The sequence below is a fragment of the Sorex fumeus genome, unplaced genomic scaffold (assembly GCF_029834395.1).
Source record: "Sorex fumeus unplaced genomic scaffold, SorFum_2.1 ptg000063l, whole genome shotgun sequence".
Classification (NCBI taxonomy): Eukaryota; Metazoa; Chordata; class Mammalia; order Eulipotyphla; family Soricidae; genus Sorex; species Sorex fumeus.
Window position 1 is genome coordinate 7,975,120 of NW_026606120.1, and position 26,945 is coordinate 8,002,064.

General features: G+C 40.4%; 1 protein-coding gene across 7 annotated transcripts in view; it reads right to left on the bottom strand.

The window, feature by feature from the left end:
* The window catches only part of DENND4A (DENN domain containing 4A), a 147,827-nt gene that overhangs the window by 57,177 nt on the left and 63,705 nt on the right, over positions 1–26,945 (bottom strand). For all 7 annotated transcript variants that reach the window (XM_056126732.1, XM_056126737.1, XM_056126736.1 and 4 more), the window contains exons 9-15: positions 25,655–25,721; positions 22,793–22,851; positions 17,860–18,004; positions 17,417–17,592; positions 12,620–12,720; positions 8,686–8,904; positions 7,454–7,599 (exon numbers count right to left, since the gene is read on the bottom strand). In XM_056126732.1, the coding sequence (XP_055982707.1) occupies positions 7,454–7,599; positions 8,686–8,904; positions 12,620–12,720; positions 17,417–17,592; positions 17,860–18,004; positions 22,793–22,851; positions 25,655–25,721 (913 nt within the window). The remainder of the gene's footprint in view (positions 1–7,453; positions 7,600–8,685; positions 8,905–12,619; positions 12,721–17,416; positions 17,593–17,859; positions 18,005–22,792; positions 22,852–25,654; positions 25,722–26,945) is intronic.

The following is a 26,945-nucleotide window of genomic DNA, read 5'->3' on the forward strand; positions in this document are numbered from 1 at the left end:
AACCAATCTTAGGGGCAAATTGATATGTACAGATATATCTGTATATATAAGCACACAAGGCTCTCCCTTTAACACCATGTCACTAATCTCTTATAGAAGGGCTTAAGGACTATGGTTCCTGGGTGAAATACAACAATCTTCACACACTTTCCTCTAAGAAACCTTTTTTGGGTCGTTTTTAGTGGATTATTCATAACAAGCAATACAAAATACTTTGGTTCTGCTTTGGGGTCAGCGTTTGGGGTTCAGGATAGAAACATTTGAAATATGGTGGTGGAAGGTGTAATGGTGGTAGGACTGGCGTTCAAATATTAAATGTAATCAATTATTGTGAACAACTTTATAAAAATAAAATAAAATGTTAAAAAATTCACTGTGATTGCTGATTTAATTTCAGGGGCAGAATACAAGGGAGGCGACACTCTGATTTGGTGTTGAAATATTGTCTGCGTGAAACTCTATCAGAACAATATTGTAAATAGATCCCCCCAAATCTTAGTTAATTTGGAAATTCAGAATGGTGCACTGCAGATTCAGTCCCCAAGTAAAGGCTACTTTCCTTCATTTGTACACCAATAAAATCTCATTCCAACATTATAAAAAGAACCCTGTAATAAATCCTGCCTTTATCAGCTGGGCATTTCTGTCGTTTGGAAAACACAATGACATCTGTCTTTATTGGAAGAAAAAGAAGTCTGACACCCACGGAAGATAAAATTAAAGTAATTTTCATATTCTCTTCAATCTTTTTTTCAGAAGACATTAATATGCTCAGAATCACTGCAGAGGGAGGCGTTGGAGACCAGGATAATCTCACCAGACTCTTTGTTACACAAAACTGCCCTGAGCTCAGCCCCATCTTCCAGAAACAGAATGTAAGGATGTAAAATATGATCATATGAAGAACAAGAACACAGGGTTCTTAAATTCATCATAGATGGAACTCATATGCTTATGTATTTTTCTTATTCCTATTCAGCATCACCCATGTCATAATTTTAAAGTCAGAAAAATGTTTTTGTTCCCCTTCCTCCCACCACCATTTTTTTTTGTTTCTTTGTTTTTGGGTCACTCCCAGTGATACTCAGGGTTTACTCTTAGCTCAGCACTCAGGAATTACTCCTGGCAGTGCTCTGGGGACCATTTGGGGTGCTGGGGAGCAAATTCAGGTTGGCTGCATGCAAGACAAGTGCCCTACCAGCTGCACCACCACCCAAGCCCTTATCAACCCCTTTTCAGAAGGAAGAAAAAAGTCATTCCATATTTCCCTGGATCATTCCAGAGCTTCCCAGGGGGCAGTATCACCATTTGGGGCAAAACTGACAGACCAACACATATCTATTTCTCTTAGCTCAACTGTCAGAAGGTCTATTAAAAAAAATTGACTCAAATGCAGCCACGAGAGGCCACTGAGCACAGTGCCAGATGTAGCCCCCAAACAAACAAATAAAACTAAGCTCAAAATCGTGTAACTGAAAATTAACCCCACATGAATGATTATTCAGAAAACACTTGCAGATGAAAAGCAAGCACTGACTTGCTTTACCAGGGCATTTAAACTGAAAGATCTTGAAAGTTCCAAATATGAAAGATGGTCACATCACTGCATCATTTGTACTATTCCAGAGTTCTGCTTAATAATACTAGGAATTATATTAATCTCCATTCGATATGCCAGACACAGTAACAACAAAGTCTCCAATGGAGACGTTACTGGGCCCGCTCGAGCAAATCGACGATCAACGGGAGGGCCTTTACCTTTTTACCTTTACCATTCCTTATATAAATATTATAGGGCTAGAGCGATAGCACAGCGGTAGGGCGTTCGCTTTACAAACGGCCAACATGGCCGACCCGAGTTCGATTCCTCCGCCCCTCTCAGAGAGCCCGGCAAGCTACCGAGAATATTCGATATGCCAGACACAGTAACAACAAAGTCTCCAATGGAGACGTTACTGGGCCCGCTTGAGCAAATCGACGATCAACGGGAGGGCCTTTACCTTTACCTTAAATATATATTGGGTCTGTGACATTGTTATTGTCTCTGGTAAAAAGTATTCCTTGAACTATTATAAAATAATATACACACACATATATACATTTTTTGGCTGCATCTGGCAGTGCTCAGAGCTTACTCCTGGTTCTTTGCTCAGGGATTACTCTGGTGGTCCTCACGGGTCATATGTGTTACCGGGGACCAAAATGGGGTCGGCCGCATGCAGGTAAGTTCCTTTACCTTCTGTGGTATCTCTTGCATCCCTCAAGCAATCATATTTTAGTGAGTTTGGTTTCATTTCTCTGATTTTTTTTTTTTTTTTTTTTTTTTTTTTTGCTTTTTGGGCGACACCTGGCGATGCTCAGGCATTGCAGCTGGCTCTGCACTCAGGAATTACTCCTGGTGGTGCTGGGGGGACCACATGAGATACTCAGGAATGAACCTAGGTTGGTCACGTGCAAGGCAAATGGCATACCTTCCGTCCTAATGCTCCAGCCCCTCATTTTTGATTTTCTTAATGGTAACTAGAGTATCTAAGTATAAAATTAAACCATTATAACTGATATTTTACTCAATCTATACTATTGAAGGAAGATTTTTCTAAAGTCAATGGTTATACTTTATAAAATGGGCCTTTTGGGGGGAGACTTATCAGAATTTACATTCTTTTTTAAAAACAACATTTTAGAGGTCAGAGCAATAATACAGCAAGTAGGGCATTTGCCTTGCATGCGGCCAACCTGGGTTCAATCCCCGACATTCCAGATAGTCCCCCGAGCACCGCCAAAAGTGACTTCTGCGTACAGAGCCAGTAGTAACTCCAGAGCATCGCAAAGGGTGACCCCCCCCAAATCCCCAAATAAATAAAGTAACTTTTTATTAAGGCATGTGATTTACAAGGTTATTCATAGTTGAGTTTCGGGTGTACAGCACCAATGCCACCACCAGTGTCCATTTCCTGTCCATTTCCCTCCACAGGAGCACCCAGGTGTCCTCCTACCCATCAGCCTGCTCCCCGACAGGCACAGCTAAAAGTTTGGTTGTCATGGTTTGGATTTTGTGTCTGCAGTGCTACTGGCTCTGTGGTTAGAATTTATAATCTTTAAGCAATTATTCTAGTCATGTCCACCCTGACTCTTAGCAAACAGCAGGTGACCTTTCAGAAAATCCTAACCAATATAGCTGTTATCAGTACTACAATATCCTCCTTAGAACATGATCCCCTCAGTACTCAGGAAAGTTACAAGTTTTGTATGTTTACATATTAATGAGAACTTAAAACATATGATACTATGATATGAGCTCTTAAGTGAAGCAGAACTGTGTGAACTATATAAAACTAGTTTTATAAAAAGTATTTTGGAATCATTCCTTGATTATTTTTAGGGTATCATTTCTTCTTTTTTAGCTTGAGCTACAGTTTTTTCCCACAGCATTTTGAATGAAATAAAGTTCATTTTACTGTTTTTTTTTTAAATTGTTATCCAGGGGGTATGATGCTGCCAGCAGGTCAATCTGTACCTGTGAGGCGAGTGCATCAGCAGCCTGATGACACCGTCAGACTTTCAGATACCCCAAAATTGCTGCTGTGCCTTTGGACAGACCCCAAAAACTTGGGGCAAAGTTTACCAAGAAAGTAAACAGCCAGAAGTTAGGTATGTGGGAGACACACCCACAAACCACCTCCAGCTCAGCTATATAATTGGAGGCATGGCCTCTCTGGTTCCTGATTGAACTGCTTAACGGCCATGATTCCAGAGACTTGGAAACGAATCTCGGAACCCAAAGGCTTTTGGCAGAAATGCGCTCTGTTCCTGCAATAGGTTACTGGCACTGGGCCACTCCAAGTGGGAATAGGTTTCGTACCTTGGCCTGTTCCCTTGGTGGCCTGGTGACCACCATCCTCCAGAGCCCACTGGACAGTCAGGTTTGGGCCTGCAGTGACGAGACATGCAGGGCCTCATCAGATGGTGGTGGAACCAGCCCTTTCCTCCCCATCCCAGCGAGACTCCGAGTTGCTGCCTACAAACGGCCTCTCTGGCTCCTGATCAAGCTGATTAACGGCCATGATCCCAGAAACTCAGAAACAAATCTCGAAACCCTGCGGCTTTTGGCAGAAATGCATCTGGACCGCATACAAGCTGGCCACTGCCTCAGAGCTTATTCAAAAGCCAGGTATGAGCCAGTGGTGACAGGGCAACTGCAGTCTCATGGGAAGGGGGGCAGTACTGGCTCACACTTCATGCCCTACTGAGGTCAGGAGTTGCCCCCACAAGCGGCTCTCTGGCATGGCCATGGCTCCAGAGGCAAAAGGACTTAATCCAGAGCCCAGCAGCTTGTGGCAGAAAAGTGAATGGACCATGCATTAAACTACGGCGCCATGCCTCCCTGGGAGGGAAAGGGTGTTGCTCCCTTTCGCCTTTTCCCCCCCTAGCAGCAAGGTGGCAGCCACCTCAGAGCTTATAGAAAAGCCAGATATGAGCCGGCGGTGACGGGGTAACTGCAGTCTCATGGGAAAGGGGGCAGTACCGGCTCATCCTTCACGCCCTACCGAGGTCACAAGTTGCACCCAACGAGTGGCTCTCCGGCACAGCCATAACACCAGATGCACAGAAACCAATCTCGTAATTATCTCTTTGCAGAAATTCAAAATCGCACGGCCACTATTGTGGCCATATGCCACTATATGATTCTCATAACCATCTATAGCAAACAAAGTATTTCACAATGCCTTTTCCAGAAATTTTGATTGTTGGGGGGGGGAATTCTAAACAATAATGGTGCATCTTTTGTCGAAATAATGACTGTAATCAATGTAGAGAAGAGTTAAGTGGAAATCATCTGCCTCACAGGCACTGGGAGGGGTGGGAGGGGGGTATATTGGGGTTCTTGGTGGTGAAAAATGAGTACTGATGAAGGGAGAGGTGTTTGATCACTGTACGACTGAGACTTAAACCTGAAAGCTTAGTAACTTTTCCCACAGTGATTCAATAAATAAATATTAGAAGAAAAATAAAATAAATGAAATTATGAAAAAAAAAGTAAGGTGGAGTTCATGCCCAATTCAATCAGCTAATCAGTGGCTGAATAAATAGCAGTACTCCTACATAAAAAAATTGTTATTCACCTCCAATGGAAATTTAAAAAAAAATCTTTATTGAGGCACTGTGATTTACAATACTGTTAATGACAGTTTTGTGCCTGCATCATTTCAACATCACACTTGCCACCAGAGTACCCACTTCCCTCCACCATAGTCCCAATGGCTCCTCCCATTCTAATGCTCTCATAAACTCAGTTTTCTGGATGAACGCTCTAGATATGTTGCCTTTGGCTATTTGTTGCTCCCTTACCATTATCTTTAAGTCTCAAACCTGAGGGAGATTATTCTGTATCTTCCTTTCCTTCTAATTCACTTCACTCTCTAGCATGGAACTCTTTCGTTCCATCCCTGGAGCAGCAAATTAATTTCTTACAGATTAATAGTATTCCACTGAGTATTTATACTACAACTTCTTTGGGGGTAGGCCACATCCAGTGTTGAATTGGGATTACTTCTGACTCTATGCTCGGGGATCACTCCTGGCAATGCTCATATGGAGTGCTGGGGTGGCACTTCATATTTTCTTCCAATAAAAATATGCAGACTAGGTTGCTATGTGCAAGTTAAGTGCCTTATCCAGTCTTCCTAGATACCCCTTTTTAGCTCATATCACAAATCCTTGATCCATTCATCCATACTTGTATCTGGCTTTTGTACTCTGCTATTGTACTAAACACTGCAATGTACATTAGTGTACATATGTCCTTTTGAATTGTTTTTGTGTTGTTGGGGGAAGACGCCAATAGGTTGTATTGCTGAGTCATATTCATAATTTTCTGGGGAAACATTCATAATTTTCTGGGGAAATTATTCATAATTTTCTGGGGGAAATAACCATATTAGTTCTCATAGAGATTAAACCAGATGACATTTCTACCAAATGTGAATGAGGATTTCTTTCTCACATTCTCCCACCAATACTGGCTATTTACAGATTTTCTGATACATCCCATTCTTCCTGGTGTGAGATGGTATCTCATTGTTTTGAACTGTGTTTCCCTAATCACAAGCGATGATGAGCTCTTCTTTATATGCCCATTAGCTGTACGAAATACCTTATCAAATGGGAAATTTTTAAGTACAATGTTTTTAAGTTTTAAAAGCCTGAGTGCTTTGTTTAAACCATTCTCACAATGTAATAAAAATGTAAGATTTATAATGCAACGTTTTTAAAGCTTAATCTTTGAAGTGTCAAAGGAAGACTATAAAAGGACCTTAGAAGACAGATAAGTTCCTATAAATGGTACAGCTCTTGTTTCCTATTTATAACTCGAATATTTATTTTATTGTGAAACTCATGTTTAATGAAGAAATATAAATACGTTAAAATTTATCTCTGTCAGAAAAAAAAGTGCATTGACTGGTAAAAGAAATCCAAATGGAACAGAATATAAAATGAAATCTTAAATCCTGGTATCTGAATATAATCTAGATAGAATGTTCCTTACTGAAGGGGAAGAGGAGGAATTCTCTTCTCTGTGCTACAAACTTGGCCCTAAACTGTAGAAATGATCATATGGGTTATTCAATCAGCTATGAATTTATTCTCAGCATGTGACAATTTACATGTGGATGGTGATGATGATGATGGTGATGATGGTGATGATGAATGATGGTGATGACGATGACGGTGACTACAACATTTCTGGCTCCTCCCAAGAACTCCTGGGCAGTTCTTGGAGCTATGCAGCCAACTAGGCCAGAGTTAAACACCAAGGTCAGAGGATAAGGTGCTGCTCAGGCCCTAAAGTGCAGGGACCACCAGGGCCATGGGACATGTGGAACTGGGAATCAAATTGGGGTTCTACAAATGCACAGCATCTACCCCTAACCATTGTGCTATCCAGTTTACTATTAGGATTACTAGGGCCTTATCCAGCAGTGTTCAAGCCTGGCAGTGCTCAGGGGTCACACAGACTGCATCTAGATATGCTGATGTCTGTGGGAGGGAATGTAGCATGTAGTTCCAGGGATCAAGTCCAGGGCTTCACATATGCAAGGCATGCGACCTACATCTGAGCCACATCCCCAGACTTGTGACATGCCTTTTCTAGACAATAAGAAGAATAGATGAAAAGTAAGCATGTTCAAGTCTAAGATCTATAGGTTTAAACAGAATTCCCATAGTTCCAAGTAGGTGAGCAGTTATGGACCAAAAATCAAACTAATGACTTAATTAGACCCTGTAAGGATACTGTTCTCTAACAGCTTTTAGTAGCACAAAAATCACAATAAAGGGCCACTTATGAAACAGAATCTATATTTTGTTGAAAACTAGTAAAATTATATAAAGTATAATAACATTAACAGTCACACAAAAGAAGTGAGGGCACTATAGATATACTAGTACTTACTTTATCTACACAATCATCAAAAAACGCCAGGCTCGCATCTTTATCACTGACAAAAGAACATTCCTCAATGAAGCGAATGAACATTTGTGTTTTGGTCATCAAGTTATAAAATTTTTGATGTGACCGGTCCCGGCTTCTTAAGAAAGCTGTTCAACACAAATTTATAACGTCAAAAATATATAATACTACTTACAAGCTCATATAAATTTTGGTGGGAAGAACTGGATCAACGACATTCCCTACACTCGACATTCCCTGCCATTTTGCAGAAGGATAAAGACCCCAGAAAGGGAACAAGAGTTGACAAAGTTAGCAATAGGAAAGGTATCTTTACCTCAAACTTTGACATTTTTAACCATAATTATCTGTGTTGTCCCCTCACTGCCTTAGAGATCATAAACAAACTGGTAAAACATAACAGTCCCCCAAAAGTATTCATGCTATCCGTCCTTTCCTCTCCCTTTCCTCCCTTCTTTCCTTCTTTCCTTCCTCTTGGTGACTTTGCCCCAAGCCGGAAGTTGGTAGACTCATATCCTCTAATGACCATACTGCTTTGTGGCTATTTAAATGCAGATTCATTTCAGTTTGTGCCTTAGTAAGTCTCAGAGACAGCACCAATTATTGTCTCTGCCTAAAAACTCCCATATTTCCCCTTTGACTGGCTAGATTCTACTCATCCTTTCAATCAAGGCTCAAATGCGACTTCCTCAGGAGAAACCTGCAATCTAAAGTCGTGGATTAAAGTCTACTCATTCATACTATCTTCAAATTATTTTCAAATTAAAAATTTGAATTTTAAAATTCAAAATAATGTTCAAATGCCATACTATCTTCCTAACTATAAACGATATGACAGTGAGTGATGACATCTCTATTTGGCCACATCGTTTGTGGCCAAATGCTACTATAAGCCCAAAGGCAGATGTTTGGAGGCTTTTAACGTACACTTATTAAATACATTTCTTTTTCAAAGGTTTCTAAATAAGAAAGTAACACAGGGATAGGAAGCTCTGTAACTTTTCAAATAGTGGCTTGTGCCTACTTCACTACTGGATTATATATATATTCTGCTGAGTGGTTACAAGTTGTATAGAAATGGATTATCAGTTGATACATAGGCCCTAAATCAGTATGTACTCTGATAAGTCTGGGCCACTAACCCAGAAAGTGACTGAGTCATGATAAGGGGAAGCTTAGTAATCTGAAATCTGTAAGCCAATGCAATCACTCACCTTGAAGAGCAAACAGAGAGCTGGCATCCGTGGCTGTCTCAGACGGGGCTTGAGTTATTGGTCTTAAGTATGACCTGTAGCCTTTTAAAATTGAAGCCATGAAAAACAAAAATGCCTCTTGGATTTCCAAATCTATCATATGCAATCTCTTTCCGGAATTAAAATCATAGTCATTCGTGGCGAGATCCATCAGTCCGTCGTCTCTTGGTCTCTGCTGCACTGTGAAGACAAGCAGCGTGAGTCTCCTAACGGCCAGAGCTGGCTCGCAGGAACCGTCGCAACACACGTGTGTTGGAAACATGAGCCAAGTAACTAAATGCAAGTCAGGTACACAACTAATTCACAGAATTCTTTATGTCAATTATAGTGCAAATTGAAACTGAAAAAAAATGTAATTGTTGCATTTTTCAGAAGGGCTCATGACTGTTCACTTATCTCAGTGTCTCCCAAAGCGGGCACTGTCACCCCATAGGCTGGAGGTGGGGGCACAAGGGGCCTCAGATAAAACACTTTCTATTTGTTAGCTTATAGGAGGTAAATTTCCAGGGGTGCTAAGTAACATTTTTCCCCAAAGGAGGCGAATATGCACCTTTAAATTCCATTACAAAGCTCCAGGAATCCATATGTAATACACTTCCTACATTCTCTCCACATCACATTATAACCATGTGTGTGTGCATAACGCCATCAGAAGGGACAGGAACTGAAGCGTGAAAAACGATCTCCCGTCCTACAGTGCTGAGGGCATTAGGTGGCACTAGTAACTTTATAGCAGATACAGACTGAATCAAAAGATCAAATGGAAATAACACACAATTTGAGAAGGATAACCTACATTTATCATGAAAATATTCACAAAAACATTTTCAAAATCTAATGAAAGTAAAGGAAAAATTAAGGAATTTTTAAGAGAAAAGGTGATTAGATTAAAAGAGAAAGAGGGGGGTGAGAGAGAGAGAGAAGGAAGAGGGGAAATAGAGAGAAGAGAGAGTGTGTGTGTAAAAACAGCACCTGATTTGGAAATATTCTGAAGATAAGGGGGCAGTTCTTTTTCTGTTTCTCAAGATTCAATTATTTCTGGAGAGAGCATAACACGACAAGGCCATTAGCCATGCCACTGGACCCCCAGGTCAGGCTGTTTCATTCGGGGCACCCCAGAGTGGGGCGAGTGAGGCCCCCTCTCTGCCCCAAGGGACCCAACCCCAGCAGCAGAAAACCTCCAGAATGCAACCTCTGCCATGCTCATGGCTGCTGAGCATATATGCTGGAGCGATAGCACAGCGGGTAGGGCGTTCGCCTTACACGCGGCCAACATGGCCGACCCGAGTTCGATTCCTCCGCCCCTCTCGGAGAGCCCGGCAAGCTACCGAGAGTATTCGATATGCCAGACACAGTAACAACAAAGTCTCCAATGGAGACGTTACTGGGCCCGCTCGAGCAAATCGACGATCAACGGGAGGGCCTTTACCTTTACCTTATATATAATATATATATTTCTAATATATTGTTAAGGGTTGAGTCTTCTGTGCGGCTCAACCTTTGACAACATATTAGTAATCTCTTATAGAAGGACTTAATGGCCCCTGGGTGAAATACAACAATCTTCACACACTCTCCTCTAAGGAAAGTTTTTTGGAGCATTTCCAGTGGTTTAATCATAACCAACAATACAAAATAAATCATTTCGGTTCTGCTTTGGGGCTGCGGTTGGGGTTCTGGATGGAAACATCAAAATATGATGGTGGGAAAGTATTATGGTGGTGGGATTGATGTTTGAATATTAAATGTAATCAAATATTGTGAACTACTTTATAAAATTATAATAAAATGGGAAAAATAAAGTAATACTGACACACACACAAAAAGATTCAATTTCTGATATTCATGGTTATAATGTAGTGATGTGGGAGAGAACGTAGGAAATGTATTTCATATGGAGGTCATGGAGCATCAATTTTCAAAGGGTCAAGAAAAAAGTATCCTTGCTTTAAATTAAAAAAAATAAAGACATGAGTACTATTAATAACTTTAGAGAGGTTTGCTTTAAATTCTTACTGTCCAAAGAGGCCAGAGTACTAGAAAAAATATAGGTAGTGGAACATAAAGTCTAGGAACTTTTTTTTTTTGGTGGGGTGAAGGGTGGGAGTTGGTCCACACCTAAAAGTGCTCAGGGGACCATATGTGGTACTAGGGGTCAAACTGGGGTTCACTGTGCAAACAAAATGTCTTAACCCCTCTACTCACTCACACTCTGACTTCATAAAGCCTAAGATTTAATATCTTTTCATACTTATTACCCAATGATCATTGACACTCTACTTTTTTGCCTTGAACTTTGTAATCCTAATGGTTGTAAAACACTAGCACTGTAGCACTGTCCTCCCATTGTTCATCGATTTACTAGAGTGGGAACCAGTAATGTCTCACAACGAATTGTGAGACTTGTTACTGTTTTTGGCATATCGAATACGTCATGGAAAGCTTGCCAGGCTTTGCTGTGTGGGCAAGATACTCTCGGTAGCTTGTTGGGCTCTCTGAGAGGGGCAGAGGAATCAAACCTGGGTCGGCTGCGTGCAAGGCAAATGCCCTACCTGCTGTGCTATAATAAAAAGTATATAAAAAAAGTGCTCTGAATCTTTAAAGTAGTATACAATCCTTCAATACTGTTTTAAATTGTTAGCTTTAAGATTCTTTCCTTCAGCAAAAACTTGATGGGCTATGTTACTAATTTTAATGTGTAAATATTACTACAAAAATGGTTAAACTCAATTACTCAAATGTATGTACTTTTTACAAAGCAATTAACTAGTTATCTTAAATAAAATTATATGATTTGTGGGGCTGGAGAGACAGTACTAAGGGTAGGGTCTTGCCTAGTATGCGGCCAACCCAGGTTCAACTTCCAGAACCCCACATGGTCCCCTAAGCTCCACCAAGAGTGATCCCTGAGCACAGAGCTAGGAGTCATCCCTGAGTACTGCTGGGTGTGACACTGAGACAAAAAATTATAGTTTATTCCATAAGACAAAGCAAGATAGAACAAAAATAGATTTTGCTCTACTTGGTGCTGATGCTTTTCTTTTCCCCATACTTATGCACTATTTCCAAATTAAAGGTTTACTTTGTAAGTATTGTTCTTTTCTAGATCTATTTCTAGTTAACAGAGGCACCCGGAACCTCATACGTGTAGGCTGCCTCTAACATCTTATCTAATATATTAATAAGAACCTCAAATACTGCTATATCTTACTGACTATATTTCATAAAATAAGTTTTACATTATGGTTCCTGAATGGGCCATTGTTGTAAAATACCAGAGGATTAGATAAAGAAATAAAGGCTAATTCTTCTCTTATGTAATTTTAGATCACTGTCAACATATATTCTTACATCAGCTTTATCCTGAAATATGCCATATCCTAATCAATTTTCTTTTACATTAATTTCCTAAAACTTTTGGCAAACTTCTACCTTCAAATTATTTGAGATAATAATAGCAGTAAGATTCCCTGAAGGTGAAACGCACAAGACCTTGCTTTCACCCGACGAAATCATGAGTATTCAAAAATATAATTTATGCCATCTGTCTTAGATTTCCCTAACTTTTTCTATTCTACATATGAAGAAAATATAGAAATGGGAACCTTTATTTTTCTCATGGCATTTCAGAAATGGAAAAACTAAGAGAAATAACCATCTGAGCTTTTAAGAATTTTAGTATTCTAAAATGGTTCTAGGATAACATGATAAAATAGAAATTTTATAAATCTTCCATGTAAAGTCTAATGAATTCTGTTTTAATGAACAATTGCTTTAGGAGTGTAAAATAACTTTCCTTTAAATAAAATAATACTATTCTTTTACAAGTAAGATGAAGTGACTGTGATTCTCTTCTTAGTTTAAATTACTTTTTTTGATTAAGTTCTCCACTTACACTTTGCCAGTTGCTGATGCAAATTATTCAGTGTGTTCATCAGATTTTTACATGGCTTCTTTGGAAGTATCTTCCAGGCTACATTTTTCTTGTCACCAATTCTGAGATTAAAGCATAATAATAACATCTTTGTTAGATGGAACATTTTTTTTGGGGGGGAGGAGAGTTAAGCATATAATCATTAAATATTTACAAAAAAGGAAAAGAGAAAATACCTTAAACAAAAAAATAAAACACATACCAAATATTCTGGTTAGTAAAAAAACTATAGGGTACACTGGGGTGTTGAATAGCTAAAAATTATGAGGGTAGAAACCAAATTAAATTTAACTCAAAATTTATGTTGGTATTGAATAAATTCCATTTGCATTATAAACATGATTATAGGGGCTAGAGTAGTTGTATAGAATGGAGGGCTCTTGACATTCATGGGGCTGACCCAGGTTCAATGCCTGGCACAAAATATGGTCTCCTGGACTCCTCCAGAAGTCAATTCTGAGCACAGAGTCAGGAGCAATTCTTAAACACTGCAGGTTGTGACTGAAAAACAAACAAAAAACAGAATCATGCTTATCACCACAAAGCTTAATGTAGAGGTTTTTCATCGAATTTAAGTGTTTAGTAGATATCTAACATTGGGAAAAAATTCTACAACTAGCAGTTTTTCTCTTCAAGTCTAAGAAAAAGCACTGTAGAAGACTCTCAATAAACTCAAGATCTATGAAGTTTATCAAAGTACTTTGATACATGTAAATATTTTAAGTTTCCTAAAAGTTTAAGTAAAATATATCTTTTAGAAAAAATATAAAACATGAAATTACTGGAATAAAATGTAACATTCAAAAATATCTTTTTAACTATGAAAGGATATCTGTTTCAAGGACAAACTCCTGAAATCTCCTTTATTACAACTATTTCTACCCAATAATTTCTTTAAATTATACATGAGAAAGAAGAATAAATAAGGATGATGATCAAACAATACAAAGCTTTTGTAGTAACATTATTATTTTTTCCATTCTTTATTTACTGGATCTTTTCTCTGTTTTGGAACCGATGCATACTTGTTTATAAAACTTGAAGATATCAAAGAAAAAGAACCCTGAGTTCTAACTATTAAAGACAAAAGCAGTGCAGGTCTATAGAGATATATATTCCCTTAAAAAAATAAAAACAAAACTATATTCCCTTAACTTTCTGCACTACAAGATGGCGAAATATCACCTTGAAAGCAAAAGAAAGGGATAGAAAACTTAAGCTGACAAATAACAATTCTTGGTATCTTTTTCACAATGAGAAAAGGAAAACAGGGAAACGGGAGAGAGGAGCTGCGGGTCTGTTAGGAAGGTTTAATTTCCTATCACGTGACCAGGCGTCTGCAGTTTTGTGTTGACACTAGAGAAGTGACATTAGAGTTTTGACATTATTTTCTTGATGAAGCATGGCAAGAGAGCATTCCTGCAGTGCCTTATCATTCACTGTGTACCAAATCTGCCTTGCACGGGAAAGATGGACACTTGGTTTTCCTTTTTACACTAAGGGCACTTCACATATATGCAGGAATAGCATCTCAGTAACCTTTCATTACCTCCAGTTCTTTATTCACCTAATACACCTCCCCCCCCCCACACACATACTTTTTGGGGGCAGGGAGGCTTTTTGGGTCAAACTCAGTGATGCTCAGGGATGACTCCTGGCTCTGTGTTCAGGGATTGCTCCTGCTAGTGCTCAGGAGACCATACGGGATGCCGGGGATTGAAGTCGGGTCAGCTGCATACAAGTCAAATGCCCTACCCACTGTACTATAGCTCTGGCCCGATTTCTCCCTTCCCCCTAAACTCTGCTGAGAGGAGATTTATTTTAGACCTGAGTCTGAATCTGTCATAGCCTTCTGTATTTATTCATGGTGACTTCCTTGTACAAAATGACCCTTAGATAAAAAGTTGGTAACTGATGGCAGAAGCCTAAGTTTTGGAGTTGAACAGTAATCATTTCAAATCAAATGGCAGTATAGGTTATGTGCTTTCCGATTAAACATTACTTAAAAATTGGTTTGGGGCTTGTTCTTCAAGCCCATCTTCTATCTTGAACAAAAATCTCGCTTGCTTGTCTTATGTTTCTTTTCTTATTTCCACTCTAAAGAAGCCTCTGTTCTCTCTTGAACACACACGTCTCCCTCTCCCCTCACAACTTCCTAAATAAACTCTAATAAATAAAAATGATCTTGTTTCATCCAATTTTTTTTAAAGCTTTGATGGGGATAGAGGTTAATAAAAATGACCTCACAAATTACAAGAGAATAATTTTAGATAGTTTAAGCTATGATCCAGGTTCTTGGCTAGAATAGACAAGATAATAATTTCCCATAGTGGAAAAGGACACCAAACGTTTTAGATGATTTGTGTTACTTTCAAATTTTCAGACGGAGGCTTCAGAAAAAATCCCAGGTCAAGAAAAGTAGAAAGCTTACTTTCTTTACTTTTACTTTCTTTGGTCTTCCTACAGGCTTGGGAAGGTGAGCATTTCAAGACTTTCTGACAAGTTCAAATGACGAATATTTCCTTCACTTTTTAACCCGTTAGTTATCAGAATTTATATTTAAAAGAAAAAGAAAAAATTCTTACAAGGGACTGGAGCAATAGCACAGCAGGTAGGGCATTTGTCTTGCATGCAGCTGACCCGGGTTCGATTCCCAGCATCCCATATGGTCCCCTGGGCACTGCCAGGAGTAATTCCTGAGTGCAGAGCCAGGAGTAACCTCTATGCATTGCCAGGTGTGACCCAAAAAGAAAAGGAGCGATAGCACAGCGGTAGGGCGTTTGCCTTGCACGCAGCCAACATGGCCGACCCGAGTTCGATTCCTCCGCCCCTCTCGGAGAGCCCGGCAAGCTACCGAGAGTATCTCGCCCGCATGGCAGAGCCTGGCAAGCTCCCCATGACGTATTTCATATGCCAAACACAGTAACAACAAAAGTCTCCAATGGAGATGTTACTGGGCCTGCTCGAGCAAATCTATGATCAACGGGAGGGCCTTTTACTTTACAAGAAGTTGAGGGAGGGACTGGAGAGAACTCAGTGGCTGAACTCTCTGTATGCAGAGAGCCTGACTTTAATACCTGTCACCATATGTCCCCTGAGCACTCCAGGGAGGGTTCCCTGAGCACTGAATTAGGAACAACCCCCCCACACACACCATCAGATGTGGCCCCAAAGTCAAAACAGAAAAAAGAAAAAGGAAACTGAAGGAGTGCACACAAAAATGAAAAATTTAATATATTCCCACAATAAACCATAGTATTATTACTATTATTTTTTTAAACCATAGTATTACTCATTCACAACAGCTTCCATTTTTAGAAATATTATGTCACATAACATTAATTTCAGTTGATCATTAATAAAGATACTGGAAAATAAAAGATAATATTCGATATGCCAGACACAGTAACAATATTTTAATATTTAAAAATTAAACATTCATGGGGTCAGAGGACTAGAACAGAGGGGAGGGGATTTGCCTTACACATGGCTGACCAGGGTTCGACATACAGTATCTCATCTGGGTCCCTTGAGTCATGCCAGGAGTAATTCCTGACTGCAGAGCCAGGAATAACCCTTGAGCATCGCCAGGTGTTGCAACCCCCAAAATAAATACACAAATTAAACATTACTGGTAAAGAATAAAATCTTCTGATAAAGTATTCCTGACTTGATAAATTTTATGTATACATATGTGTGCGTGTGTGTATATATATATATACACATATATACATATATATACACACACACAACATGGTTTTATGCACAAAATATACCACATATTTTCTTGGTTAGGCCTCCTCTGAGTAAAAGATTCTTGAAAGCATACACGTTTCATTTTCCAAAAGCATGCATGTTTTATTATTTATTTATTTTTTGGGGGGGAGTCAGAAAGCATACATGTTTTATGAAAGTTCTATTTGCTGGGAGTAGGGTGCTGCCAGCAGGTCACCCTGTACCTGCAGGGAGAGTGCATCAGCAGCCTGATGGTACCTTCAGTTTTCCTGATACCCCAAAATTGCCACTGTGCCTTTGGCCAGACCTCAATAACTTGGGGTCAATTTTACCAAGAAATTAAATGGCCAAAAGTTAGGTATGTGGGAGCCACACCCACAAACCACCTCTGGCTCAGCGATACAACCTCATTTACTAGCCTTATTTCAGAGATCCATAAACCTCAAAGGAGATCAAAAGCCACAGTGAGGGCCAGTGGCATGGTGCATCCTGCAGAGCATAACCCAATAGTTTATTTCCCTGGCAAAGATGGAAACAAAGGCCATAATCCAGAGACCCACAAAAGAATCTCTGAATGGAGCAGCTGGCTGCAGAGATGCCCCTGGACTTTAAGCCAGGCCGAGAACACTGGGTGCCTCAGACACGGGCCGGCATCGTCCCTCCACCTGCCCCCTACAGACCCCAGCAGCTGCCAACTTCCAGAACCCAATGAGAAGTGCAGGTACGCAGGTTCAGTGACGACAAACTCCAGGTCTCAAGGGATAGGGGATGGGCAATATTATAGTGTTTACCTTGCACGTACCTGACCAGGGTTCGATTCCTGGCATCCCATATCGTGCCCGAAGCACTGCCAGAAGTAATTTCTGAGTGAAGAGCCAGGAGTAACCCCTGAGCACCGCTGAGTATGAACCCCCCCAAAATTCTAATTAGCATTTAAAAAATGAGCAATTTATACACACACATATATGCACTATAACGTTGTAAATGATTATAGTGTGCACAGAATCACTAATATGTACTTACTGTGAAATGGTGTTGGTATCTAGATCAACACAACTAACATCTGGTGGGGGGTCATAGAGATCAAAGTATCTGGAATCAATTCCTACTATGAAAGGGCACGGTGCACTCAAGACGTCGGCTAGAGCCAGTGGGCAGAGAGGAACATAGGGACACGGCCAGTGGAAAGGGAAAATCATCTTGGAGGAACAAAAGAGAAGAGAATACTTAGCAGCCGGATATGAAGGCCTGATTTATCCGCGCACACAAAATTGACCTGAACTATTTATATCTGAGTTCTAAGACTTCATAATGAATTACACTTTTACTACGGTTAAAACTTTTTGACAACAACAAAAAAATAAGTACTCTCTGGATTTTAGTGACACATGAAAATAGCTCGGAATTATAGGAACAAATTAGGTTTAAAATAATACTGATGGGGATAAGGAAACTGTGATACTCACGGATACCAGGGCCTCTGTTACACTAGTGAGCACGGAGGGCCGCAGGGAATGAATGAGAATCTTGTGCTCGGTCACTGCAAACACCAGCAGAGTCACAGCATTTTCAGGGCCTAAATTCTGGAGTAGTGTTGAAAACTTTCCACCACTGTCAATTTGAACCACAAGACATAATTAAAGAGATAATGATCCAGCACCTTGTTCTACAAAATTATGAGTAAAGTTCATTTTTAGGACACAATTTTCTATTATTGAGTCACTGATCCTTAAATGTCAGTGCTGCAGTTACATGTGGAAAACACTATAGCAGAAACACTTGCAAACAGGGCAATTTTTGTGACATTTCAAAATAATTTGGTTCTTCTGCACCATAGGAAAATAAAAAGCCATCTGCTTCAAGTTATAGAAAAAATGAAGGTAAGAAAGCAGACAGATAGTACAGCAGGTAAGGTGCTAGCCTGGCAGTCAGCTGGTCCAGGTTTGATTGCCGGCACCTCATATGGTCCTCTGAGCTCCACCAGGAGTGATCCCAAGCAGAGGCAGAAATAAGCCCTGAACACTGCTGGGTGTGGCGCCAAAACCAAAAATAAAACAAGACAGAACAAAATAAAATTAAAATAAAAATAAAGGGGCCGGGAGCGATAGCACAGCAGGTAGGGCCTTGCACGTGGTCAACCTGGGTTCGATTCCCAGCATCCCATATGGTTCCCTGAGCACTGCCAGGAGTAATTCCTGAGTGCATGAGCCAGAAGTAACCTCTGTGTACTGCTGGGTGCTGGGTGTGACCCAAAAAGCAAAAAGAAAGAAAGAAAGAAAGAAAGAAAGAGTGAGTAAGTATCTCCCTTGTAGGTAATGTTCAATAAAAAAAAGTATTGGGGGCTGGAGCAATGAAGAAGGTAAGGCATTTGCCTTGTATGCAGCCAACTTGGGTTCGAGTCCTAGCATTCAATATAGTCCCCTGAGCACTGTCAGGAGTGATCTCTGAGTGCAGAGCCAGAAGTAACCCCTGAGCATTGCCAGGTGTGGCCCTCCCGACAATTCACTATATAAAAGACGGATGCTTGCTTCTCCCATCCTGGGATGATCCTCCCAACACCCTTTATTTGGTGCTCCCTTCTCTATCTGAGCTGCCTTTGCCCCTAGCATGTGTGGCTGGCCTCCAAGCCATGGAGCAAAATTCCTGGTACTAATCTCGGCCATTCTTGGGTGTTAGTCTCCTATTCTGTTACTTTATGTTCCCCAGATGAATGCAATCTTTCTATGTCTATCCCTCTCTTTCTGGCTCATTTCTCTTAACATGATACTTTCCATGTAGTACCACTTGTATGTCAATTTCATGACTTCATCTTTTCTATCAGCTACATAGTACTCCTGTGTAAATGTACCAAAGTTTCTTTAACCAGTCATCTCTTCTCTATAGACCAAACAAGACTGCCACTCAATGCCTCTTTTGCAAACCACAACACCCAAAAGGAGAGATAGAACAGAGGGGAATGCCCTGCCACAGAGGCAGGGTGGGATGAGGGGGCTCGGGGGTGAGAGGGATACTGGGATCCGTGGTGGTGGGAAATGGGCACTGGTAGAGGGATGGGTATTTGATAATTGTATAATTGAAACCCAAGCACAAAATTTGTAAGTCTACAACTGTACCTCATGGTGTCTCACTAATAAAAAAATAAAGGAAGAGAAATTATACACTCAAAAAAAAAAAAGACAGATGCTTTGGCAGAAAGCAACTATTTTATGAGAGTTTTTTTTTTTTAACATGGATCTTCTTTCACTGTAACTATCAGAGAAATTTACAGACCCATCACCTTAAAAATAAAGACACAGGGGCTGGAGAGATAGCACAGCAGGTAGGGCATTTGCCTGGTGTGGCCGATCCAGGTTCGATCCCCAGCATCCCATATGAGCACCGCCAGGAGTAACTCCTGAATGCAGAGCCAGGAGTAACCCCTGTGCATCGCTGGGTATGACTCAAAAAGCAAAAAAAACAAAAACAAAAACAAAAACAAAACAAAAAACAAGTAAAGACACATTAAAATTTGGATTTATGGGCCAGGAATGTAGCTCAGCAGTACAGCACATGCTACGCATCTATGAGCCTGGGTTTGATGGGTACCAAAAAACTGAATTTACAATAATTCAGGTATCTGTGGTATTATGATAAAAGCAATGTTAAAACCAAAGACAGCAAGTAATGAGATATACAAACAAAGAAAATTAATAACTAAACTTACATGTATCGTAAGCAAAATACTGAACTGACAAAGTAAGTAATTAAGTTAGGCAACAAGTATTTTGCCTATATAATGCTAACTGTCTTCACTAAATTACTATATTTTTCAAATAACTCTAATAATATAACCCAAACATATATTTTACATAAAGCAAAATAATAAAAGTATCATGGAAATGTAAAAATAGATCCAGAAAATTCTGTGTATGTTTGTAGCAGAATTCATGGTAGTCTGAGATAGCAAACAACCAAATGTTCATCACTTGATGAATGAAAAAATTAAATGGGATTATCTTCCTACAATAAAGATATTTTCTGTACATGTACAGAAATGCGTTAATGCTCCATGCTTCAATGTGGATGAACTTGGAAAAAATGCTACATGGAAGAAGCCACCACAAAAGATCATATCTGATATGATTCACTGAGTTGAAATGTCCAGAACAGGCAAATCTATAGAGACATTAAGATTAGTGTTTATACAAAGTCTGGGAAGGAGTCAATGTGTGTTGTGTTTCTATGTGTAGAAACAACAATATTCTAAAGTTATAAAATTGGTTAGAGTGATAGCAAAACTCTTGTAACTATAATCACTGAACAGTACAATTTAATTGGATGTGTTGTGTAATACATATCAACATAGCTATTACTGAAAAAAAAAAAGGTCTCTGGGGTAATTTAATTTGTTTTTATATAGTCTTAATCAGTATTTCTAGTTTATTTCCAGTCAAAGGTTAAGAAAACACCAATCACTCTGGGCAGGCCAGGAACTAGTGATGAAATAATCTGCAAATATTACAAAATTAATGTAAAAAAATGGAATCTGATGTCCCTTAAGCGTGTACTACCAAATAATGTAATTATAGCTGTTTCTGCTGAAAAGTTAAGTACTAATTAAATTTCATAAACTTACACTTTAGAGAAACCTTATTTCATAATTTCTTTGAGCGGTCAAAGATTAAATACATGGTTCTTGTTCAGAGGTTTCCCCAAATTCAGCCTACCCAAATTCAGCCTACCACCCCATTTGAAAAAAAATTCACTTATCAGTCTCCTCAAAAGCTAGCTTTCTTTATTTCTCATTTTCTCATCTTTTTCTTTCTCTAGCTTTCCCTCCTTCCCTTTCTTCCCTCTCCCTTTTCTTTTCTTTTCTTTTCTTTTGGTTCTGGGGTCACACCTGGGAGTGAGCATGTCTTATTCCTGGCTCTGTGCCTTGCCCCCTGTACTGTCTTTGTAGCCCCTTAATTTCCTTTGTTTGCACCCCCAAGTAGTGCTCAGGGGGTTTCACAGGCAATTCCCAGCCAACTGTGGCTAAGGTCAATGCACGAGCCTGAGGAAGCAGAGTCCCTGGTGTGGGGGAACTTTTGGCTGTGCTCAGGATCCCCCAGGGCTATATCAAATGATGCTTGGGGGGCACCACAATAAGTGGGAGTCAAACTCAGGTCCAGCATGTATGTGCCCAAACCACTGTACTATTCCTGGGCTCCAAATCTATCTTCTTTAAGAAAACAGAGAAAACAAATCCTCTAACTATACCTGAGTATAACAAACCCTACCCCACCATTCCAGTGCCCTAGCGGGAGATGCCTCCCCACCCTGGGAAAGACTGTTAATATATTCATAAGTATCTTTACTTGGAGGTGAAATGAAAAAAAAAACGTGAATTTGTTTTTCAAGGAATATTTAAAGCTAAAAGGAACTACTTTCCCATTCTAAATATTATATGCTTAGCTCTGAAACAGTAATTATAAGACATGGACACGCAAATTTCCAAACAGTATGATAAAAGCTTTTTTCTTTTGTTCTTTCATTTCATTTTCATTTCATCATCCTGTTATTCGTCGATTGCCTCGAGCAGGCCCCAGTAACGTCTCTTTCATCCTAGCCCTGAGATTATATTCAAGGCTCTTTAGGAGAATGAGACCCATCATTGTTACTGGTATTTGGCATATTGGGTACGCCACGGGGAGTTTGCCAGACTCTGCCCTGTGGGAAAGCTACATTCGATAGCCTGCAAGTTTGTCCAAAGTAGGAATGAGATAATAAAATGTCATAAAAGGATGTCCTGATAAGGTTCCGGGAGCTGGATTTTATAGTCTCTTTATAGTCACACCCACCACCTGGCCCCCTGGCGCCGTGTAATCCCATCAGCGGCCAAGACTCAGAGACTATAAAATCCAGCTCCCGGACGAGAACAGTGCAGTCTTCTGCCCCCGCGCCTGGCTGTTCCTCGCCGAGGCCCCTTGGAGGGGAGCGGGTTGAGCTTTCCTCCCCGCCCCAACCAGGGCTCCGGCAGCCGAAGACCTCCAGGACCAGCCACCACCATGCTGAGACCACTCTCCGCACACATGAAGGTACTGGCAGAGGGACAAAGCCACGCGGGTTCCAGGGCCGAGATCTCCAAGCCTACTCGGACTGGAGTCGAGCATCTTCCACCCAGATCCTCCAAATCCCAGTAGGCGGGGGTCACACCCACCACCTGGCCCCCTGGCGCCGTGTAATCCCATCAACGGCCAAGACTCAGAGACTTTTGTTCTTGAAAAACTTAAAGTAGTGAGTAACAGGAATTTAGATAAGAACAGTCTAGCAAGAAATAGTCCCATGAACACTTGAAATTTTACCACAGAAAAAGAGAAAATATATAAATATTACTTTCGACAATATTATAGAGACCAATAAAAATGAAGTTTTGCTTGCCTGAGTGGAAGAGGTGACGACACAGGCTGGCTGAGAATCAGATTATCATGTGGTGATAACTGTAAGATTCAAAATGAAGAACTTTAAATATAAATACGAACTTCAAAATACCACTTTCTCAAAAACATACAGGCTACTGGTGATGCAGAGACATTTCAACAGAACCATTAAATAGCACACGTATTACATATGAAGCTCCTGAAAACTAAAGCCTGTCCACTGACCTCTGTTGCTTCTTCTTTTGGGAGACCACACCCTGCAGTGCTTCGGGGCTGCTCCCAGCTGCTTGGGGGGCCACAGAGACTGAAGCCAGGGCTCATACGAGCTCCAGTCCATCCACTTGTCTCCCCAGCTCACTACTATCCCTCTTTATCCTGAGTACATCTTTATCCTTTTCTTCAATGTTTTTCTGGTACCATTTTACCAAATTTGTACTGAAAAATTTAAGCATACACTTAAGATCACAAAACTCAGGATTAGTATACCTAGGGGTTTCAGGGAAAATTCAGAGACCTCTTATTTTGGGGGGATAGTGAGCTGGGAGTTACTTCTAGTGAAACTAGGTCAACTGAGCCAGAAAGTCCAGTGCCTGGGACTGAGAGTGCTAAGGCCAACAGGGCTGTCCCTCATGGTGATAGGGATTATAAGTACTGGGCATTGAAGCTAGGTCCCTGCACATACAAGGCTGCCCCTGACTTCCTGTTTTGAAAAGTCAGGTTTTTTGGGGCTGGAGCAATAGCCCAGCAGGCAGGGCACTTGCCTTGCATGTGGCCAGCTAGCCTGGATTTGGTTCCCAGCACCCAGTATGATCCCCGAGCCTGCCAGGAGTGATCCTGAGCACAGAGCCAGGAGTAAGGCCTGAGTTCTGCCAAGTGTGGCCCAAAAATCAAAACAAGCAAAAGCTTTATTAGAATACAGCCTTGTTCATTCACTCACATATTACCCACCTATAGATCTTAGGCACTATAACAGCACAACTGAGTCATTTCAACAGAAACTGTTTGGCCTATACAGATGGAAATATTTTTGTTTGGTCCTCAATACACAAAAATTAGAAAATCTACCACTGAATGAAGTTTTTATGTGTATACAAACTGGGTATGCTAGATATACTCTGGCAATAAATATATAACACATAATATATAGTAGCACTGTCCTCCTGTTGTTCATCGATTTGCTCAAGCGGGCCCAGTAATGTCTCCATTGTGAGACTTGTTACTGTTTCTGGCATATCAAATATGTCATGGGTAGCATAGTACATAATATGTATAAATAACAAAGACATGGTTAGTATATGGCTGTATAAATGGACTAGAAAGCAAATGATATTTTAGAGGGCTGAAGAAAGTACAGTGGGTAGGGCGCTTGCCTTGCATCAGCCAAGCCAGGTTCAATCCTCGGCATCCCATATGGTCCCCCAAGCCTGCCACGAGTGATCCCTTAATGTAGAACCAGCAAATATTTACCCCCGAGCACAGTTGGGTGTAGCTCCAAAACAACTACCCCCCAAAAATATTTTAGAGATACTTTTAATCTGCATCAATAATGTCACTGTCACTGTCCTCCTGTTGTTCACCAATTTGCTCGAGTGGGCCCAGTAACGTCTCCATTTTTGGGACTTGCTGTTACTGTGTTTGGCATATTGAATACATCACGGGTAGCTTGCCAGGCTTTGCCGTGCAGGCAAGATACTCTTGGTAGCTTGCCGGGCTCTCCAAGAGGGGCGGAGAAATCGAATGGGTTCAGCCAGGCTGGCTGCACGCAAGGCAAACGCCCTACTGCTGTGCGATGGCTCCAGCCCTGCATCAATAATACTTTTATCTACATTTTTAAGTTATGCAGATTCCCACATGTTTGCAGATATCTACTTGCCAAATAAATTCTAATTTTGAATGATACCCTACCATGTGCTGTGATAAATACAGTAAGGCACTTATAAGTGATAACACATGAAAATATTTTCTTTATAGAAACCTCTGCTTAGATGATTAAATAAGCAGAAACTTAGAAATCATGAGCATAAACAAAAACAGTATGTGGCCTTGAATTTACGAGGACTTCAATTCAGTCTTTGGTGCCCAGAAAAATAAAAGGTAAACCAAAGAGCAAGATACAGTCCACTGGGAACAAAAATGGGAAAAGCAATCTACGACTTTATAGTTATCTTAAATATTCCCAGTCCCAGTGTCACAAAGACATGAGGGTTCCCTTTCTGTAACATGTTTCCCTTCTCTCTAATCCAATAGGGAATAAGTGCCAAAGGCACAAATTAATACCCTGATGGTATTATTGGATTTATGCAAAGTTCCTTCTCCTGTGTGTTCAGAATGATTTACTGGTCCTACTTTCTTTTTTAAAACAACAACAACAACAACAACCTCTTTAACCTTTTATTTACCTAAGGGCAATCATTAGAGGCCTGTTTGGGAGGCAATTAAAAGAACAAAAGCTTCCCTCACTGGCATGAGATGTGGTAGTAGTAGAGCACTTGTCTTGCATGTGTAGGGACCTGGATTCAACTCCTGGCACCACCCAAACAACTAAACTCCAACATTAAATAACATCCGGTTATCATCTGATCTCACTTTTCCCCCTTTAAAATTGTTATGTTAGGGGTCAGAGCGATAGTACAGCAGTAGGAAATTTGCCTTGCATGTATCAATCTGGGTTCGATCCCCGGAATCTCATATGGTCCCCTGAGCACTGTCAGGAGTGATTCCTGAGTGCAGAGCCAGGAGTAACCCCTGAGCATTGCCAGGTATGACCCAAAAAGTCAAGAAATAAAATAAAATAGTTATTTTACATTTTGATAAAGTCAACTGAAAACCATTCAATAAGTCACTTACATCAAGAAAACCTTACCTGAACTAAAATCCGTGGTCTCTGAGGAGATGGAAAAGGAACTTTATGCATAAAATGAGAAATATGCCTTTAAAAAAAAACACAAAAATCCAATTGATTCTAAAGTGAATATCATATGCTACAAAGGTCAATATGTTACCCAAAGGTCATGCTCAGTCAAAGCTCTGTTTACCGATAATTTCGAAGTCTCTTTTGCTACAAGTAAATAAACTACCACCAAAGACCATAGTCCAATTAAAGCCGTTTCTTCCTAAATCTATCAGTTTTTCATATTAACAGTTGTTCATACTCAACAATGTTTATTTTACTGGTGTCTGAAATACTTTTTTTTTGGTTTTACCTCTCCCTAAAAACACACCGAAGACATGGATACTTTACTAAAGAAGCTTGAGTTTATAACACACGTCTTTCAATCAACTTCTCATGGTTTAGGAAACATTGAGAATTATGGGGTTTTGTTGTGCTTTGTTTTGGGGCCACACCCAGTAATGCTCAGGGGTTACTCCTGGCTCTGCACTCAAGAATAACTCTTGGCGATACTTGAGGGAATGTGGGGTTGGGGACTGGACCCTGGTCAGCCACATGCAGAGCAAATACCTTACCCATTCTCTCTGGTCCTGCATTGAGAATTCTCTGGAAAAACAAAATGGTTTAATTTTGGCTGCTATTGTTTTGGGGTCATGCCCAGTAGTACTCAGGGGTTACTCCTGGCTCTGTGCTCAGGGACCATTCCTGGCAAAGTTTGAGGGGACCACATGGGGTTCTAGGGATAGAATCTGGGTTGAGCACATTCAAGGCAAGTCCTACTCTCTACACTGTCTCTCCAGCTCCACGAATGCTTTAACTTTTCACAAATATGAACAATATACTTGCTACCAACAATAAGTTATAAATTAAACTAATTTATAGTAGTATAGCTATTACTGGGTAAGGCAGACAGTGCAGAGTCTGGCACAGGCCACTCCAAGGCCCTACGCCTAGCACCTCAGTCTCCTGGGTGCAAGCTTAGAGGTCCCTGAAGACCTCTGAGGGTCTCTGGTGGTCTCCAGTAAGACACAGCCCTAGCACTGGATTACCAGTTTCCTGTTCAAGCATAGATGGGCATACCCTGACCACCATCTTCAAGGGCTCCTAAAATAAATTAAAAACAAGTAATTCTATTAGTGATTTTAAGAGTCCTTCCCACCCTGAAAATGTGGGTAAGAAACTAGATTGATGACGGCTTGTTTTGAACACAAGAAAAAAATGCAGTAATAGTGAAAAATGTGTTTTGGGAAATTCTATTTCTTTT